General features: G+C 38.4%; 1 protein-coding gene across 11 annotated transcripts in view; it reads right to left on the reverse strand.

Annotated features, from left to right (window-relative positions):
• Positions 1-20,366, reverse strand: part of KIF1B (kinesin family member 1B) — a 100,204-nt gene that overhangs the window by 73,992 nt on the left and 5,846 nt on the right. For all 11 annotated transcript variants that reach the window (XM_076356132.1, XM_076356129.1, XM_076356127.1 and 8 more), the window contains 3 exons: positions 20,165-20,351; positions 2,611-2,687; positions 170-349 (listed from right to left, as the gene is read on the reverse strand). In XM_076356132.1, the coding sequence (XP_076212247.1) occupies positions 170-349; positions 2,611-2,687; positions 20,165-20,270 (363 nt within the window). In that variant the 5' untranslated portion in view covers positions 20,271-20,351. The remainder of the gene's footprint in view (positions 1-169; positions 350-2,610; positions 2,688-20,164; positions 20,352-20,366) is intronic.

Below are 20,366 nucleotides of genomic sequence, written 5' to 3' on the forward strand. Positions count from 1 at the left end.
GAGGAAAAATTACTTATAATGCTCTTTTTCCCCAGTAGCTTTCTTTCACTTCAGAAGTAAGCTGTGGTTCTCTGTTAACTGTTATTGCAATATAGAAAGAGTGTATCAGCAAGCGTGTATCTGAACACACTATAAAAAAAACAAATCCCCTTTCTGGGTTCTGTTCTACCTGGGGGATTATGCCTGCTTGGCTCTCCTCCTGCTTGCCCATCATTGTGTAGGATTTCCCAGCTCCAGTTTGTCCATAGGCAAAAATGCATACATTGTAGCCCTCAAAGGCATGCAGCAACATCTCCTTCCCAATATCATTGTACACACGGCTCTGAGATGCAAAGCAGGGATCTTCAGGCTGAAAAGACATGAAAACAGCATAAATACAGTCTTATCCTATCATTCAAGTAACATTTCAAAAAGCAACTGGTTTTTTTTCTACTTCTATCTTGTGGGTCAATCCCTTAGGAAGAGGCAAATGTGGCACGTTTTTACACACAGCTTTTTCCCAAGGCAGTACCAGCTGGAGAAGAACAACAATGACAACCCTTGCAGGACCACTCCGTCGCTGCTGAGGAAACAATCTGCACAAAGAAACCAACCAATTCTGTTTTGTGAACATTGTTGACACTACTGGAAAAGTTTCGTGCAAGATCACTGACGAACCAGATCCAGAGCGTTTGGGAGGAGGGAGGCGGGGGGAGAAGTAGAGTTCAGAGAGTCAATACAAATGAATAAAGGGCTGGAAGCTACAAAAATCCCAGGGTGGCTGGTCTTGACAAGGACTCTGAAGGGTAGCAGGGGGAAAAGAGAAGTAAAAGTTGCTTAAGTTTATTTTGTTGGGGGGGTGGGGTTTAAGATTAAAAAAATGTAAACAAACCATTAGAATGACCAAGTTTTTCTTACAGCTGTCCGATTCCACTGTCTAATCCAATCCAGGTTTCTATTTACAACCTCACTGGTGACTACAAAATCTCTAAGTATGTCAATACATATTTCAAATTAGCAAGTAGCTGAACTGGTCAAGGACAATGTATCAGAACATTTTTCTATGGCTAAACTCAAGGTTAGCCATAAAACTGAAATATAACAGTTAAAAAAAAAAGCTACTGTAAAGCAATTTAGCCCAGTGATAAAACAAACAAAAAAATCTACTGCAGATGCACCCAATGATGGAAATCTGTATAAGGACAAAGCAAGTTATCACCTTCAAACACTCAACTGAAAAGTTTGTTACATTTTGAAAAGAGGCACCGCTGCACATGCAATGATAAAAATGTCAAAAAGAATACACTTGCCAGATCTCAAGGCAAATACAGAACCTGTTCAAAACAAAACTTCATGAATTGTAGAAATTTTAAGTGCTGCGTTTCAGGCACTCAGGCACTGTACTGATCAAACTCCAACATCCAGTCACGAGAGGCAATCCAAGATGCAGCTCCAGGCATGGTACAGGATACAAAAATACTGAGAGAAAGCTGGATTCAGTGTATATGCTCTTTTTTCTGATGTCCTCTCTCAATTATTTAGGAAAGTCCTTGGTAAATATACTTGAAAAAAATCATCATACTAATGATTATCTACGCAGATGTTTTATGTTGCACAAACCGGAAGAGACGGCACAGACAACATAGCACTGAAACTTGATTTTGTAGTAGTATGTCACTACTTTGTATGTGACTGGTATTCTTAATCTAGCATTTCTCTCTTCCTGAAATGTTGGATTTTAACATTACTTGCTTCTGGAATCAGGACAAATTCAGCTGTGCTAACATTCTAACGCTGGGCTCAAGGTTTTATCAGACCAGTTCCTTTCCTTGATGCTGCTTATCTGCTAGTTTTCAGGAATTATGTTCATAATGTTCCTCTGACTGATCCTGTAATCCACTTGCATGGCTGCTCTGGAAGATTCAGTAAAAGAGCTGCACAAATTCAAGTTTTTCATCATGAAAACAATCTTGTTGGCCACAGCTTTGCTCAGAAATATTAAGTCTTATTTCCAACATCCAAGTTACTAAAATTGATCTTAGTGAAATGCATTATTGCTTCTTTCTGTATCTTTTGAGATAATAAGGCAGTGGAGGGGTAGAGGGCAGAATAACACGGTTCTGCTGCAGAACAATTACTGGAAGTCAGCAAGACCTTAGCACCAATTTGCAGGAGGGTGGGGCAGAGGAGCTAGATGAGAGTTTACTGCTTTTGCAGCTATCGGAAACATGGATCACTACTCTTATCTTTTCCAGGTATGCTAAGGGAACCCAGACCACATCTCTCCTTGAACTGTAAGAACCTGAGCAACTTTCACTTGTCTAAGAGCAAAACTGAATTAACTGTGTTTCACACGCATCCTTAAAATACTTAGAACAGAACATTGTTGAAGAATATTTTAAGTAATCTTTCAAATATCCACAACTTGTTATCAAACTCCAGGAGCTTAGCTTTCTGCTCTCCCCTAAACAGGAAAAGACAACATACAATGACAAGCTTTTAACCTGAATGAGGGCCAGCGAGACAAGTGCAGAAACATCTGACAGGGATGGCATGATCAGGAGAATTCAGTTAAATCAAGCCAGTCAACAACAACAAAAAAAAAAATGGTCTTCTTGTAAAACAACTTACCGATGTGTGGGACCAATAAGAGTAGTCAAAGCTGAAGGACTTTGGTGCTTCCTTAGGATTCTTTGGGTTGATAATACCTACAAGAAATAAAATTCAAACTCTTAGCTAACTTGACACTTAGGAGCATAATTAATGAGCTTGCTGACCCTCAACTTAATCTGTGAATCTGAGTATTCACAGAGTTGCCACACTGCACGGGAGTAATAAGATTGAAGTAATAGGCTCACAGCTTCCTAAAACGATATTTCTGTAGGCCTTATTTGAAATAAGTCAAGGAAAAAAATTCCTGGAAGGAATGCTGCTGCTAAACAAAATTCTTCTATTGGACAGAAAGCCAGAAGTAAGTCATCCTGGTCCCTTGGCTTTTAGAATGGGACAGGCTTTTAGGATTTGAGGGATATTAGCAAGAAGGAAGATCCAAAACACTAGGAGTTCAAGAATCCCTGCTGATTTCATAGCAGCACGACTCAAGTCTATTTTGAAACACACGTTACACAGTACAAGAGATCACTGCAGAAGGATTTTCTTTAAGAAGCTCAGTATTTTCAGGGCATGGAAGAAGATATGAAAAAAGTTGGATCTACAGACATTTCAGGGATTATCTGCATAGTTTATTTCAATGTTCTTTTACATGCACAAAGCCTACAGACAGATTTTTAATAGGACTAACATTAACTGAACCAACCAAATTACTGATAAATGTTCTTACTGTATACAGCCACTGAATCCCACAGTGACCCCCAACCAACTTGTACAGTTTTTCTCTTTGGAACATCCATGTAATATATGACGGCCCTATGATGAAGTTCACACACACACACACAAAAAGCCAGAATGAAAAAATGCTTGTGTGTAGTTCCTATGTTATAGCCTTTACAAGCCCCACGCAAAAAGCTGACCTCCAATTGCCTTTTCAGCTCTTGCAATCCTTGACTTAATTTTCTTTCCAAGGTATTCATATATAAGAATCTAATAATCTTCAGGTGAGTTAAGTCATTGAACACTTTACAAATACCAGCGTAAACATGCTTTGCAAAAAAACTTGGTTTTTCTTCATATCAGTACATCTGTAAATTTTATGCTTTCCTTTTCTCAGATCCTCTAATTCTTTCAATATTTGACCCACACATGCACATTCCCCACAATTAATGAAAGCTCTTCCAGATAACTTTTAGGTTGTTGGTTTTGTGAGGTTTTTTTCTTTCCCAGCAACAAAACAGCTTCCTATAACCTTTGCCTGGGGGCGGGGGGGGCCACGGGTAAGACACAATGGATTCAGCAGTCATTTTAATGGCATATGGAATGTCTGTAGTTTCTGTATTCCAAGGAGGGTAATTTATAAGCACAGCTCTTGCTGCAGAAGTGAATCTCTACTGCTTTCTTCTTTTCAGTACTACAGTGCTGGAAATACTTAAATCTATTCTTTCCAGCAGCTGTTTTCAACACCATCTGTGTAAGTAAGGACTGTAAAAAGGCATACTCTTGAGGGTATCAAAATTAGGTAAACCTCCTTAGATTTACACATACCCATCTGCACCTAAAGCAGCAATCTGCCTTTGGGAGTGATACACTAACTATGACACGTGCAAACAAAATCTACAAAGAAAGAAGCTATACAAAGGTGGTGACAGTCTTCCTGGGGATGATTTACATCCTGATACCAGTCATCCTAAACAAAGGATGCTTATTTCTCACATATTCATGCCAGTTAGGCTATGCTTTGGGAGATGGGGGCTTCTCCCTTTCCTTCTGTGATAAATAAAAATTGTAACACCCGCATCTTTACCATTTCAAACATGAACTTAACATCATGTTGCACCAAAATCTCTGAAAACGTGGTTACAGAATCCCCATTAAAATTAGATCACTCCTCTACCAGATGCTGTGTCCCTGAGCAGGGCTGTTGTCCAAAATTACAGTGTGGAGAAAAGATCAACGTCTGGATTGCAAATAGCAACAGTTGCTACTCTATTTCTTCTGGCCAACTCCATTTCACTTGGATGCACCTTGTGCTGACATTCTTGCCTTATAAAAGCTGACAAGACACGCAAAGCCAATGAATAATATGCCTTGCACTAGTCAGTATCAAATGGCAAAAATGCTTGTGGCTTTGGATAGCAACATGGGCATCAACACATAACAAGCTGGTAACCTAAGCGATCATATATGGCTTTAGTTTCCCTTTACTAGTTTTGACCAAAGAGCAATACATCTACAGCACGCACTATTACACCAGTTCTAAAGTTAAAGTGAACAAATAACAAATCCCAGAAGACAACTCCCCTGCCCCAAACTTAAATCCCTTTCAGTGTATTCCAGACTGCTACAATTCAGCAGCTTCTCATTTCTCATTCAATTATTTAACATCAAAGCTCTGAAAGGTAAAGAAGAAATAATGCCTTGTACCCAGAAGCTGCTATCCAAAAAAGCAGTACAAATGAAAACCAATCTCCACATTAGTTCAATGTAACAACCTTTGGGGGTTAACAACATTATTTTCTTCAATTGTTTTGGGCTATAAAGTCAAGGGAAAGTAATCTAACCATTAAAAGCAGAAAAAAGCAGCGATAAATACAGCCCATTCCTATGTACTAGAACCTATTACTATGTACTGTGTAACAATTCTAAGCAGATAAATTAAAAAAAAAAAAGTATTGCCAGCACCTCTCCTGACAATATACATTCTGTTGCTTAATCTCAACAGCAAATCATTTCAACTCAAACTCTTGATACTAGTCTTGTGAGAGGAGTCTTGGCTAGGGAAAGAGAGGAGCGGCTACCTTTATTGGTACATTGCATTTGCAACATAGTTCTGGAAATGGGAAACTCCTAGCCTGGAAAACTGTGAAGGGAATCAAGACAAGCAGAAGCCTACCTACATCTTTGCTGACCAAGAAACATGTTTTTAACCACAATCTAAAAACATGCATTGGTTACCGAGTGTCACATTGGTGCAGTTTTACTTTAAGGTGCAAATGCAATCACAAAAGACAGCTTTGATCTCGCTTATTTACCTCATGGCATGATTGATTTGTCTCCTCTTAGAATCAACAGTGAAATAGAAAGTATTCATCGTTTTTTTCTTTTCCATTTTTGTATTGTTGTTGTTAGGCAAAAAGGACATTTCTCTTGGCCAAGGCAAAGCTGCACCTGGTCTCTCCAAGGAAACAAGAGTTAAATTGCCTTCTAAGATTCAGAAGGCAATTTCTGTTTCTGTGTCAGAAACAGAACAAGCAGCACAGATTTCAGTATTATTCAAAACCAGGTTTGATGTCAAAATACACACTTCCCATTAATTGTTTTAAAAAAACCTAAATATCTCTAGGAAAAGTCCACCACTTCCAAAAAGAAAGCAAAGCTGCCAAACATTTAATCAGAAGGATAGCTAGTTTTTCCCACTCAGCTCGCTGTGCATAAAGGCACATTGACAACCCATGAAAGACAAGATCTCTAGCTATGCAACAGGCTTAGTGTCTGGAAAGGCACTACAAGCTTGCCATTACAGCTTCATCCTACTTGCTTCAAGCTTAAATTTGATCCATCACATTTGTGAAGAGTGAAGTTCAGGCTCCGTGACTTATGCAGTGGTTCCGCTCTGCCCCATTTTTTTTTAAAGCCATTTTTAATTTTTTTCTTAGACAGGCTTTCCCCAGCTCCTATTCTGAAAACTACTTTCTAGGATGCATGTTTTTGCAAAGCATATCTTGAGAAGCATATCAGGAAAGGGAGATTAACATGCAAGAAGGCAGCTCCGTCAGAGATTGGGAATGCGGCTGCCTGGCCAAAACCTTCCACTGCAGCAGGAACAGGTCAGAGAAAACCTCCTGGCTGCCAGGAACTCCGCATGCTGTCCCTCACTACTGTGATCCAGACACAGGCTTTTCACTCAGCTTCTAGTCCAAGCCTGAAGTCTATTTATCCTCATTCCTGTTTCTTACACAGAGTCTACATCCTCCATTTTCAGAATCACTGGTTTAAGAGAATTCTCAGTCTGTCTACAAATGAATCCAGCAGAGCTGACTGATTGAGAAAATACAAGATTATGACCTCAACGGATTTCAATCAGACTGAAACCTTCTTCATTTGGAACACTGAGCACCAAGTGGGTAGCTACTAGCATGAGTCATGTCTCATGTGGTCTGAGTTTAAACCAACTGATCAGATACACAATAATGTGACATAAGACACCTGAAAGAAGATGGTGAGGCAGCTAAGAAACCAGGAATTCAAACTGAAGTAACTGACTTAACTTGAAGGCATCTATTGCACCAAGCATCTTCTTTGGAGGTACAAGCAAATCCATGATACCTAGCTACTTTTAAAGGAAGCTAATGGATATTTCTGAAGAAATTAAGAGACTTCTTATAGTACAGGTAAGCTTTATCCTAAAAGTCCATACACCAAATTGGAAAAAAAAAAAAAGGAATGATCATGCAAAAATTAGACTGAGTGGGCAACATTGATTTTATGTACCATGTTATTCAGCAAGCTCTTTTCAGCTGAACAAGGAAACAAATAGAATTAAAAAGTAAGAGGACTGTTTCCAGTGTCTCCAATACCCACAAGAACACTAAAAGCTTTTCAGTTATTTTGTTTGTTTTTTAAACCATACAAGGCCAAGATGAATTGTATTAGTGAATCATGAAATAGGTTGTCATCTATCTCCTCTCACCACAGCAGACTCATGGCATGGTACGCAAGCTAATGGTTTAATTACAGAGCCTCAGGAAATGAGAAAGGCAATAAGGCAGACGATCACAGCAGGAACACATTAATGGCCTTTTTATCTTACAGAATAAATTTGTTTATCTGCTATTTCAAAGGTCCAATGTGGCAATTAACTCTTCTGTTTGCAAACTGACACTAACGCTTTGTGCTGCAGCTATAATTAGTTACCATCAGCATGGCACCGTAGCAACTTTGACTGTTGAGTTAGCCTAAGCAGCCAGTTTCTGAGAAACTCAGTCCCTTTTTCAGGCCCCTTGCTTCACCAAGAGCCAACTTCTTAGGTCATGTGGAATCTTTCAGCTTTCCACAAGTTAAGGTTTCTGCATCAAACAGAGACTGGAAGGGATATTTTACAAAATCACCATCTCCTATACCATTGCTACTGCAACAGGTTACACACGTAACTCAGAAATGTGGTGTCCTGGTTTCGGCTGGGAGAGAGTTAATTTTCTTCCTAGTAGCTGGTACAGTGCTGTGTTTTGGATTTAGCATGAGAATAATGTGGTAACACATTGATGTTTTATACTTAATATAAAGTAAGTCAAGGACTTTTCAGCTTCCCATGCTCTGCCAGGTGCACAAGAAGCTGGGAGGGGGCACAGCCAGGACAGCTGCCCCAAACTGGCCAAAGGGCTATTCCGTACCATATGACATCATGCTCAGTATATAAGCTGGGGGGAGTTGGCTGGGGGGCAGCGATTGCTGCTCGGGGTCTGGCTGGGCATCAGTCAGCGGGTAGTGAGCAGTTGCATCACTAGTTTTTCCTGGTTTTTTTCCCTCTCTCTCTCTCTCTCTCTCTCTCGTTGTTTTCCTTTTCATTACAATTTATTATTTTATTTCAATTATTAAACTGTTCTTATCTCAACCCACGAGTTTTTCTTACTTTTGCTCTTCCGATTCTCTCCCCCATCCCACCGGGGAAGTAGGGGGGGTGTAAGCAAGTGGCTGTGTGGTGCTCGGTTGCCGACTGGGGTTAAACCACGACACGTCGAAAGGATGAAACAAGTTGAAGATGCTATTTTCCTATTGCAGTGTCTAAAAACTCTTCCAGGATCAAAGCCGCAACCACAGTTTGGGTTAATGTCCATCATTTACCTTTGGAATGGAAGGCTGAGAAAAAGGCATGGGAATAGTCATGTTTTAAAAATATACTCTACAGATTGTTGATTTGGTTGAGGGAGATAAATGCCCATATTATTCCTTTTCTTTATTTGAATTATGAATTTCCAGAAATTTTGAATAATATGCTTCATAAGACATAATTTTTACATCTGTTTTCTACCTTGGTAAGCAAATAGAATAAGTAGCAGTAATTACATGTCATAAATTGATATAAAATTCAAATAAAAGTGGACTGTGTGAACAGCTATGCACCATTACCATGTAATTTGAAGCAGTTTATTAAATACCCACTGCCATCCCAACCTAGAGACACAGCTTGCATTTTAAAAGCTTATTTCTCCTTACAGTTATATAGGAAGCCATACAGAGCTGCTTCACACCATCTGAGGTGCCTTTAAGCAGGAGTAATCCACATATTCTCTGAAGCTCAAATCATTTAAACAATTCTTTTTAGCTTCTTAGCTGTTTAACTTGGGTGGGATTTTTTGATACCTGTAACTACAAACGTGAGTTTTATATATCACCGACCAAAAGGTAAGGAAACCAACAGTTTTATAACAAATTTCTTCACACCAAATAACCTAGAATTTTGTATCATTACATAAGACCCACATAGTTTAACTATTTAGTCCTTGTACAGGAGAAGTGTATAGTAGGAGCAGTACAGTCTAATAAAAGACAAGGAGAAAGTGGGAGCACAATCAATGAAGGAATTATAATTTTACATGTGCTGTATCAACAGTAACAAACCAATCTCCACAAAACCTTTGGATTTTAACATGCCCTTACTTAAACAGGCAACTTCATTTCTTGGCATAAGGTACTTCCACAGTCCTTCCTACTTGTTCCTTAATTAACATTTTTCAAACCATCCACCATCTGCTTTATCAGCTAGCACAAAAATAACATACACTTTCGACCTTTCAAATCTATGAGATCAAATTCATTGCTAGTTTTTAATTTTAGCAAAAACTGTTAGCAAACTTTGAAAGACCACTTCACTATTGAAACAGTACCCATATATTTTGTAATATGTATTATTTTGCATTCTTATTGTCATTTTGGACATCTAATTTTTTTTTTTGCCTTACAATCCAATCCTGCTTTGTTGAAGCTGAAATTCAAAAAGGACACCTCATATATGCACTTTATTTTACAATTATAACCAGACTCTGGAGCACAACAGAGCGCTGATGCAAAGTTATAGTCTTCTGGGATACTTTCAACTGGAAGCAGCATTCTCTGACTTCTCACCCTTTCCTAAACATATACACAAACACATTCCCACTTCAAGCCTTTATTTCTGGACTTACACTTCCATTCTCCACTAAAACTAACCAAGTAAACAGACAGTGGGAAACCTACAGAGAAGAAAGAAAGGAGGAAAGAAAAAAAAAAGCCACACAAGCTTAGCCAAGATCAGCCCCCTCATTCCATTCCCATCTACTCAGCCACATAAATATTTTTGCAGGAACAAAGAATGACCAAAACTACTTCTTAACCACTTAAATCTCATGTCAGATTATAATGACACTGAATTTGCAGTCCAAGCCTAATCTGTTTTCATCCCAGTCAGCACTGCTCCTCAAAATGTCACAAATTTTGCAGGTTAGAAATTATCTGCAGTTCAGTATCTGAGGGTCCAAGCAATTCTTTCTAATAAGCTCTTGGAATAGAGAGACAGAGTGCAAAGCACATGAGAGGTAAGAATTGAAATTATTCTATTATCCCTCATTGCATTCAAAGTCAAGTCACTAGATTCAACAGCTCCACCTCTGTTAGTGATCAGACTCATATTACCGGGCATCCTGCCATCAGACATGCCACATATTAGTCACTGTAGGGTACTCAGTGAAGAACTGGCTAACTGCAGTTTGCCCTTCAGATAAACACCAGCAGACAGAATTAACTTGGGCTAAATCCTGGGATTAGCTGATATACAGTCTGTGCTTGGGAGGGGAGGGGGAGGGAGACAGACTGATAGATTAATATTAACAGAAAAAAACCCAACAAACTATCAGTTGCCAATCAGAAATAAAACCCAATAATGGTGAAAGTCAGGTATGGAATTGGAGAAACTGAACTTCCATCATCTGTGCAATACAGCCTGATTTCTGTCGTTTACATCTTCCTTTCCCATACTGCTACCACATCTGTCGTTGCTGAATGCACAAAGCCTCTTTAATTTCTACATATGAAATAAAGTGAGGTTTCATCTCACAGAAGAGGCTTCACACCAGCCTCAATAATTCTCCTACTGGCAGCAGTAACCTACACAGAGCACACATTCCTACCAAATGCTAACACGTATTAAGAGATAACAGCTAGCAAAAAAGGCACTGTCCTGCCTTCACTTTTGTTCTCATTAATCATTGGTAAAGGAATAGGCAGAAATTTTCAAAAAACATGCTATTCTAGACAGAACTTTGGAAGGGGTAACATTTGGGGAAACAAATACCAAATAATTCATTTCTGTGCCTTCTTTAAACTCTATTTGAATCAATATAAGCAATAGTTTTATTTTATGATGTCTGAATAATCAATTTAACCAATATCAAAGATCTGTGGCTTTCAGAATTGACTCCACAAGACCAAATTAACATTAAATATACAGTCTCTTAAAATGCATGAGTCTGGAAAATATATCTGCGCCATCTGTAGACTGGAATGACAACAATGAGAACATGTTCGTTACTGAGAGCAGGGTGGAGCAGACATTCTTTATTTGTTGGAACGTGAATAACACCCCAAAGACACGTTTAATACAGGCTTCTTTCCTAGGCATACGTTGCAATCAGATATATGGCTATACCGTTTTTATAAGACAGACTTTCAGGGTTGTTATTACAAGAGATAAATGAAGGGAAATGGACACTTCCAGCTTGTAAAGCAGCGCTTGCTTTTCAAAGCATTGTTTGCATTTTTCAAATCATTAAAAGGGAAGGAAACCAAGTAGAAGCTAAGAACAGCTCATTTGGAATTCAACCGGATTCTCTCCCCACTGTGGAATTTCAACCCTGTACTGGGAGAAAGGTTGGATGGGGGAGGGAGTTAGGCTCAATAGCACCAGAGAAAAGCAAATGCTTGCTCACAGAAGCTGCTAGAAAGCCACTCTCATCCTCAGCTGCTCTTACAGATCCAAGTGCTATAAATACCATCTCTACAGCTGGTGTTCTGGGAGAACAGCATGCCAGCAGGCTTTGCACCAAGCGGGAGCTAGTCGAACCATACTGTTCTACCTATCTGAAAAGCTGAACCAAAACCATTCCAAAGCTTCCATTGTCAACTGATTACCTGAAAATGTCCTATCGCAGAAGATGCATGTCAGGTCTATGTATGCAGTTGGCTAAGCACTTGGAGTTGAGCTGAATTCTTTCCTCACATGTTTTCTGATTCAAGGCAGATAAAACAATATCTCCCTTCACCCCCTGCTTTTACTTGACTACATCTCCAAGAGCCAATGGCCTTCTCCAAGGGCCATTTTGACCTTCAGACACATGCCAGCACTACATTAAGAGGACATCCCCAGCACTGGAATCCTGGGGAGTCAGTTCTGCCAGCCTCAATATCTTTAAGAATTGGATATTTTCACTACATGAATCCTTTAAGTAGTTCCCAATTTGCATTTTCTTTACTTCTATTTGCATACTGAAAAGTGGCACATTATTCAAGCATTTGATAAAAATAATCATCTCTAAAGCCCTAGTTCTGTGTCAGTGGGCACTAATTCTGAAGGGGCAGCATTTCACACGGTTTACTCACCGCCGACAGAAAACTCTTCTGGGTTCATTAGTAACATTATCTCTCTCTACTATAGTTCTGTACTAACTCCCTAACAGTTTTTTAAATGTAGTCCAACTGCATTTAACATTAGCTGGAACATCCTGCCATCCTACGGTCTTGCTCCAGGCCCGTTATTTGTACCTCTAACATTTAAAAAAATCATTAAATGTTAATCTTCTCCCACCTCCCTGAAGTCATCTTCCAAAATATTTTTTTTCTTTTTTTTTTTAAACTGTGCAGAATTAACACTTCTCAAGTTATTTTTATGCAATCATGAGAAAACCTTTAGAAGGAAAACCCAGCACCTAAAAAAACTCCAGTATTTTTTTTCTTCTCCAAAAAAATATTCAAGACTTGTAACAAAACATATGAACTGTCAATATTGCAGGTCATTTCTGAATGTGATTAAGACAGACTTACGGACAAGCAACAGAAATCCCTAACCCTGCAAAACACAGAGCTCTAATGTTCATATGTACAGTCTTTGCTTGTTGTCTGCGTTCAGCATTACCTCTGTTACCATTCTATGACTCCCACTCCTAGGATGACCCAGTACTATTAGAAAAAAACTAAAGAAGCAAAAACCACCCCCCAAACACCACTCCCGGAACAACTATTTAAAGAGAATAGCAGTTGCCGCCATTTTCTCTTTGAAACAAACTTGCATTCAAGCCTTCTCTTGACTGTTACAGGACTTGCAACAAATGTAGTAATTGGTAGCAGGACAGTCATTAGGAGAACTTGGGTAATCCCTACTACCGTGACTTCTTTAATTTGTCTTTCAAACCAGTTCTCAATTCAACCTCAACTGCAGGACAATTCATGCATCCTCCATCCTCCACGTGACACACAATTCATCTTCCAATAAAATAGCCTGTTTTGATAACACACCTACCATGAATGCAATGTAGTATTAACATATTGGACAAGCATTCATTTAGTTTTAACCAGTTACGAGGATTTACAGACCAGAAAATCAGGGTAGGGGTTAAGTGACTTTCCTCCACTGCTGTTTATTTGCCCAAGATGAAAGCATAAAAAAATTGGAAACACTTAAAAAAAAAAAAAGAAAAAGAAAAACAAGCTATATGTGGAAAAAACAAAAAACACTACACAAGACGTGCTTTAAGAACCAATGCTTTTTGGCAGGCACAAATCATCAGAAATGGGGTGTGATTTTTTTTTTGAGATATCTAAAATTTTTCATTTTCAGAAGACAGATTGAGAGTGAAGACTGAAATCTATCTATGAAAATGAATCCTCCCACCTATTCTATACTTTCATTGAAAATATCTCATCAAGAAAAGAAAAAAAAGTAAAGTTATTAGGTAAGACAACTACAATGAACTCTTTTGCTTGCCTTTTCTACCTATGTACAATATGCTACATAAATTCCCATTACTTTACTATCTACATGTACTCAGTGCTAGTCCAAATAAAAGCCAGTTTCTTGCAAGGACTTTTCTCATCAGTAATTTAGACCAAAGATTATTTCCATGATACAAGTTCCTTAGTGAAACTATCCAATCTATGCTTACAGAATACTACTGCGGGGGGGGGGGGGGGGGGGGGAGACACACCACCTTATTATTCTCCTGAAGGCATACACACACAATAGGGTTTCTTTTCCATTCAGTGTGTCTTTTCATTCAGAAAACAGTTAAAAATTAGATCAGAACGAAAAAGATCAGCAAACCATACTCCGCCCCCCCCCCGCCCTTTAGGATTAAGCTTCATTGGAAGAGGTTACTACTTTTTAGAGCTACATAACAATGAAAAATGCAAAATTTAACAATATCCCCTGCCAATGTATACCAATAAAGTACTGGCTGAATTACTGATGAGGTTACCTTGCTCTATGAACCTTTCAATAGTTTTGACTTTTGTATTATTTTTTGAATATCAACAATTTTAGTATTACATTTCAAATATCACTAATTTGGAAAAACACGCCATAAATCAAAAGCCTTTTAAGTTAAGTCCTGCTTTCCCACCCATTTTTATTTTTCTTCAGAACAATTACATAAAGCAGGACATATCTTAAAAGAAAAAAAAAAAAAAAAAAAGAAAACCCCCAAACAGAAAGGGAACTTAAATTAGATGGGGTTTTTTGTTTGTTTGTTTGTTTTAATTTAAATGTTTAGGTTTTGGCCAGTGGTTTAGAAACCTGGGGGGGGGGGGGGGGGGGGAAGGAGGAACACATTAGAAGAAAAATATTTTTTTCCTCGACCTCTACAAATTAACTCCAGAATGCCTTACAAAGTTTTTCTGATGCCAAGGATGCCTGCTTGAGAACCTAGCTGCCATATGTCTACAGCAGCAGCTGTGACTATTGTTACCGGCAGATGGGACTGCTCCACTGTGCCTATTTTCATTAGACATCCAATACCTTAAGCAGTCCACAACAGAACCTTCCAACATTACCGAGCCACAGAGACTATTACTGAGTTAAAATCCAAACAGGTAATTTCCAGTCCTAAGCCGAGGATCCAGTTGCGCTCATATCTTCCAAGATAACCTAGACTGTGCAGGCACATTCCTATCTGAATATGGTTTATGGCAAATCAGAATATACAATAATCTCAGATGAACTATAGTTTGAGAACTTTGTTTTACTCTGCCACTGGCACCCACAAGATGCTAAAACCTATTTTCATTCATCTAGTGCACAATTAATGTAACATCAGTTGCAGAGGACATAATCCAAGTAGGATACTTCCTTATTTCCCTGCTGCATTAGTTTAGTTTTCTACATATTTACTTAGCTTTTTAAAAGAATAAGCAAGCTGGACTCTTTGCTAGCGATGAATATCCAAATGCTATCTTGTAGCTACTAGCTTGAACCTCTGCTTCATTTTTCATTTGTTTTTATTTGTGCATTATTTATTTACAGACAGAGAATTATCAAATCACTTCCACAAAAAAAAACCCAAACAAACAAACAAACAAAAAAACCAGAAAAAACCACAACACTAGGGAAGTCTTGAGGCACAGAATAGCTTAGCTTTTCATTTCAATAATCCGAGGCAGCAGCAGCAAACATTGTTTATATTTGTCACATTTCAAAACCTGATACAAGAATGAGTACAAGAACTACTGACACACAAAATACTCTTAGATCTATAGCTCACCTTTCATCCCATGTACTACACGGCAGAATCTTTTTCCCCCCTCACCATAAAAACAGTAATTTATGGAGTGGACAGACAATAAGTAATCAATACATTGTAGGTAAGATGCCTTGGTGTAAATAATTCTGAACAAAACAGTGAAAAAGCAGGAGTTAAAAGACAAAACATATTCAATCAAGATATGCTGACAACCATGATCTATTCTTGAATAATTCATTTCAAAAAGCTGCTTGTGAGTTTGACCTAGAACACAATAAACCACCTACCCAGTAAGTTAAAGAAAATAAATTTTCAAATTTATTTAAAGACTGACAAAATTAAATAAAGTAATCTCAGAGGAAAAGACAAAAGTGTTATTTCAGAAGTTTCAGTCTGTTTCAATATTAGATGGGATTTTAATCAATAAACCACCACCATAAAAAGCAGCTTAAAAGTCCACTGATGCCAAGTTTCACTTGAAAATATTCTGTAATAAGCAGAATACGAAACAAACAATATATTAGGCACTGTCAAGCTAACCGATAGTAAGGACTGCTAACAGAGGGATCACCCTAAGGAATTAACTGTCGATATGAAAAGTCATCAGAGCCCACTAACTCTTCCCTTCTCTCACCAGGGACCCTGGCATGGCTGACTACACCATGGGCAATGCTACAAACACAGCTATACTGTGCCTAGTCCTGAGCGGGTATGTGCGCATGAGACTTAAAGGCATATATTCGTATCTACTAGTGACCTCTGTACAACGGACAATATAGATATGCTCTTGAGAATATAACCCCAAATGAAAACAAAGCATTTAGGTCAATTGAATCCACTTGCATAGCAGCTGTTTTTAAAAACAAATCTTATTTTCCTTAAGATCGTATCTAAGTGACAATAATAAAAAAACCAAGGATGGTCTTTTCTTAAATGAATCCCACTCAGTTACTGTTTTGGTAGGGTTTTTTAATTAGTAATTTGATGGTGACATTAATTCTTCTTTGGAAAGCGTTTTGCATTCCCAAATCAACTTAAGTAGTAGGATTTCGCAGCTTCTAACTTCTGCCGTCTTTAAGAATTCCTCTATTATCTCCTATTCTCCTACCCCCACTTCTCCCATTTCCACTGAAGAACTTTTGGCAGTATCATTCAAATGGATACCATCTGCAATTAGATATGATCTGAGCAGCACAGGCCTTCTGCCAAAATACCAGCCCCTTAATGCAGTCAGCACATGTGACTTCAGCTGGACTGCAGAATTTCATTTTTGCAACATATATTTTAAAAACAGAAAGACTGACAAATCTTTAAGTGCAAGACACTGCATTACTGCAGATCAATACCTTTGCAACCACAAAGAGGGGGGGGGGGGGGGAAATCTAGTCTTGTCATCTTAGTATAGTAGACAAAAAAAAACAAAAAAGGGGAGGGGGGGGAAGAGACAAACAGTATGTTTCAAGTACCGATTTCAAAATTCCCATATTTTGCATCCTTCCGACAGAAAAATAGAAGTCCCAATTATTCACAGCAACACACAATGTTAAGAGCACTTAAAGACCTTTGTAAGACCTCTCTTTTTCTGAGATTAAGACATATATAGAACTGTATTCAGTTACATTGCCATTTTTTAAACACTGAGAAATGATAAAGATGGAGATCTACTATGGATCTTGATTAAAGACCTTGATCGTCTATGAGGAAGTGACATAAAAGCCAGATAGGATAACAAGTTAATTCCATAGGAGACCTCAAGTCCGTAACAAAATTACACTTGTTTTGCTTCTCAGGCAAAGTTAAACTGTGTAACAAAATTGAGAATAAGCTTTCTAACCCAGGAGGATGTTTTGTTTTGCTGGCAAGCCCACTGTGAATGACAGGCAATCCCAAAAGCTGTAAACAGCCAAATTCACACAAAAACTCACAAACAAAAGCAGCATGTCAGGCTGTTGCCACCCTGGTGGCATTCTGACTTCAAGAATATACTTCACTATGGATGTCAAAAAACACTCCTTTTTTCATACATTCATTAAAAAAACATAAATGGAGTACACCTGTGATACACTTTATTATCTGTATCTCTATACTGTTTTCCTTAAAATAATCCTAAGCACTTTGCCTCAGTAACACTATAATGTAGTCTCTGCCTGTATCAGCCAATACATTTACAAAACTCAGACTTGGACAAAGTCCAAACTCAGAACCCACAAAGGATTCGTAGAAGAGCTTCGCCAATCAATACATAAAGAATTAAAGTTCAAGTAACAGTCAAAATCCCTTCTTAGCTATCAAACTTCACACTGTCTCATGAATCCTGTTCATCACAGTAGTCCATTAGGCTTTAATTCCAAGATAAGGGAACTTGGAGGCTTAAAATAGTCACTACCCAACATATCACCGGCCTCTCAGATTTGCCCCTTGTCAACTTGATTAGTGCACAAATGAAAAAATAACCTTCTCGGAGGCAAGATATCTAAGCCTTGATCATTTCACCAGCACATTTGAAGGTATGAAGTAGGAACTCCATAGGCTAGAATTACTACCGAATTCCCTTTATTTTGAAATTGCTGCATCAGATATGAGAGTCAGATACATTAATGTCACTTTCTGTAGTTAACTTTGAGCCAACAAGTTCAGACCTTAATAATAAGGAGTTCAATAATGTAACTGTGAGGCTACAAAGACTGAGGGTCATGAAAAAGAAAGAATCCTTGGCAGAAATAGAAACAGTACTTATACCCCCAAATCTAACATGTAGCCTAAAAGCATACCAGAAGAATTTCAGCTTGAAGTTATGTGCACCAGACAACTTCGTTAGGAAGATTCTTTGGAGAAAAGATTTCTGCTCAGGTTTTTTCCCCCACCAAACAATGCCTTATTCATATTTTTTATTATATGATCCTCTTCTGTTCAATGAGTAAAGTTACTCCTCTTTCTATGGCTTTCTTCCATATTTCTCCTCTAAGAGGGAAATACAGGGAAAAAATAGCCCACACATTGTAAGAACGTATAACTATTACAACCGATGATTCCTTTCCCACAGTCTGTAATAGCCCCTGATGACTTAAACCTGACCATCTGTCATATCACCCATCTTGTATCAGAGCCATAGGACTCTAAATAGAAGGCTACAGATCAGAACATTTCCAGAGCACAAAATATAGCAAAAGCTGTAAAGAAATTCCCAACTAGATAAATCAAGAAGTATTTTTCTCCTTTTGAAAGCTGATGCAGTTTCTTGAAAATGTAAGGGTCTTTGTAGCGCAGTTCTAGCATTCAGAAACAGAACCAGTGTTTTTTGTTAAGACCACGTTTCAAACTTAGATAGACAGATTGCCAGAGATTCACTGGTCACCTTTGTCGTTGCACCACGAACAAGCTGTTTCCACAGTCTCCTGGAGTTCAAAAACCTTAAGCATCTAAAATTATTGCTGTCGTGTCATGACAGCAGCAAGTAAGCCTATTACAGTGGCACCCAGTGGTGCTGCTACAGTTCAAGAGCTTGGTGGCAATCCCGTAACAAATGCCATCTAATGGAGCCCGTAGTTCCATTCTACACTGGTTTGGTCTGAAAGTTGGCAGGCAACGTTGGGATACAAGGACCTGCTTCTACATGAGATGACTTCTGAACATTTTCCCCTCCCTCATTTTAAGTGGTGATTTTGAAATCCAACCAAAAAAAAAAAAGTTTCTTCAGGCAATATTCCACATAAGGTCTAAAGATAAGGATTTACTGCACTGAAAAGCAAGCTCTCTTCTGTATGATAGCTCTCTTCCAATGAAACCATAAACATTGTATATAATTTAAGTGACCACAACCAGGACCTAAATTCCATTGCAGAAGCAGACTGAAGTACAACCTCGGCTAAAAAAAGGGAGGAGCCTGTATGAAACCTCCTTTGTATTAACAAGCATGAGTAAATACTCAAGTAATCAGACAGCAAAGTAACTCAGTGCTCTTGGAGTGTTACTTCCAACGACTACAGACAAGATGACTCTACTTGATTACCTAACAATGAAACACTACTGTAAGAAGAGCAGTTTATAGGTATAGCTATTTGTCTACACGACCAACGACACTGCAGCAAATGGTATCAATACTGCCTTGACCTTAAGAAGCATGTAAAAAAAAAAAAAAAAATCAATAAATGGTGTGCCCATATTCAGTTTCCTATAGAAGAGTCTTCTCCTCCAAATTAGACCCACAACAATTATTTAAGAACCCTAACACTTCTAATTGGTTAGAAAATAAGATGATTTTATGTAGCCTGTTATTTTCCCATTGTTTAGACATCTAATCTGGAAAGCGTAAAACTTGACATCCTTTTCCCCTCAGCTTTCTCACTCAAATCATGCTCCTAAACAAAGGCACAGACTGCAGAATAAGCACACCAAGAACTAAAGCACCAGACCCAAGCAGGAGTTATACCACAACAATTATCATGTGGTGGTCTGCAATGTATCCCTATATCTGTCAGTCCACATGATACTCCCACACACTGAAGTTAACAAAAAGGTTTTCACTTTGGTATTCTAATCTTTCTATAGAATTCTCAACTCACCACAAGCAAACACCATAAACAACTGCATCAAAATCAAGATACTCGTGATTTAGACTTTCTAGTCAAATTCAGAGACAATCTAGTTTGTAATGACAGCCTCAGAAGAGAAGATTCCATAAAAGAGTACTTCTGGATGATATAATGTACACAGTACACAGTTTAGTCTGACAAAAAGAAGAGGATTAAGCAGGAAAGGAGAGGAGAGGAGAGGAGAGGAGAGACTCCCTTACGGGATTAAAATAAACTTACTGGTTGAATTGCCTTGCATCTGGATGATACATTTGGATTCTTTGCTGGTTTCTCGGGAATTGAAGGGCCGGACCCGAACAGCCACTTTCACTGAAGCCCCCGACATTCTGGTTGCTTGTAGTGCAGTCAAGAAATTGAAAGTGAAGGGGTCAGGAGTGTTTCAAGTTATCCTTCTTGTTGGTGTTTTCTAAAGAGAATAACA

This window comes from Aptenodytes patagonicus, chromosome 19, assembly GCF_965638725.1.
Source record: "Aptenodytes patagonicus chromosome 19, bAptPat1.pri.cur, whole genome shotgun sequence".
Lineage (NCBI taxonomy): Eukaryota > Metazoa > Chordata > Aves > Sphenisciformes > Spheniscidae > Aptenodytes > Aptenodytes patagonicus.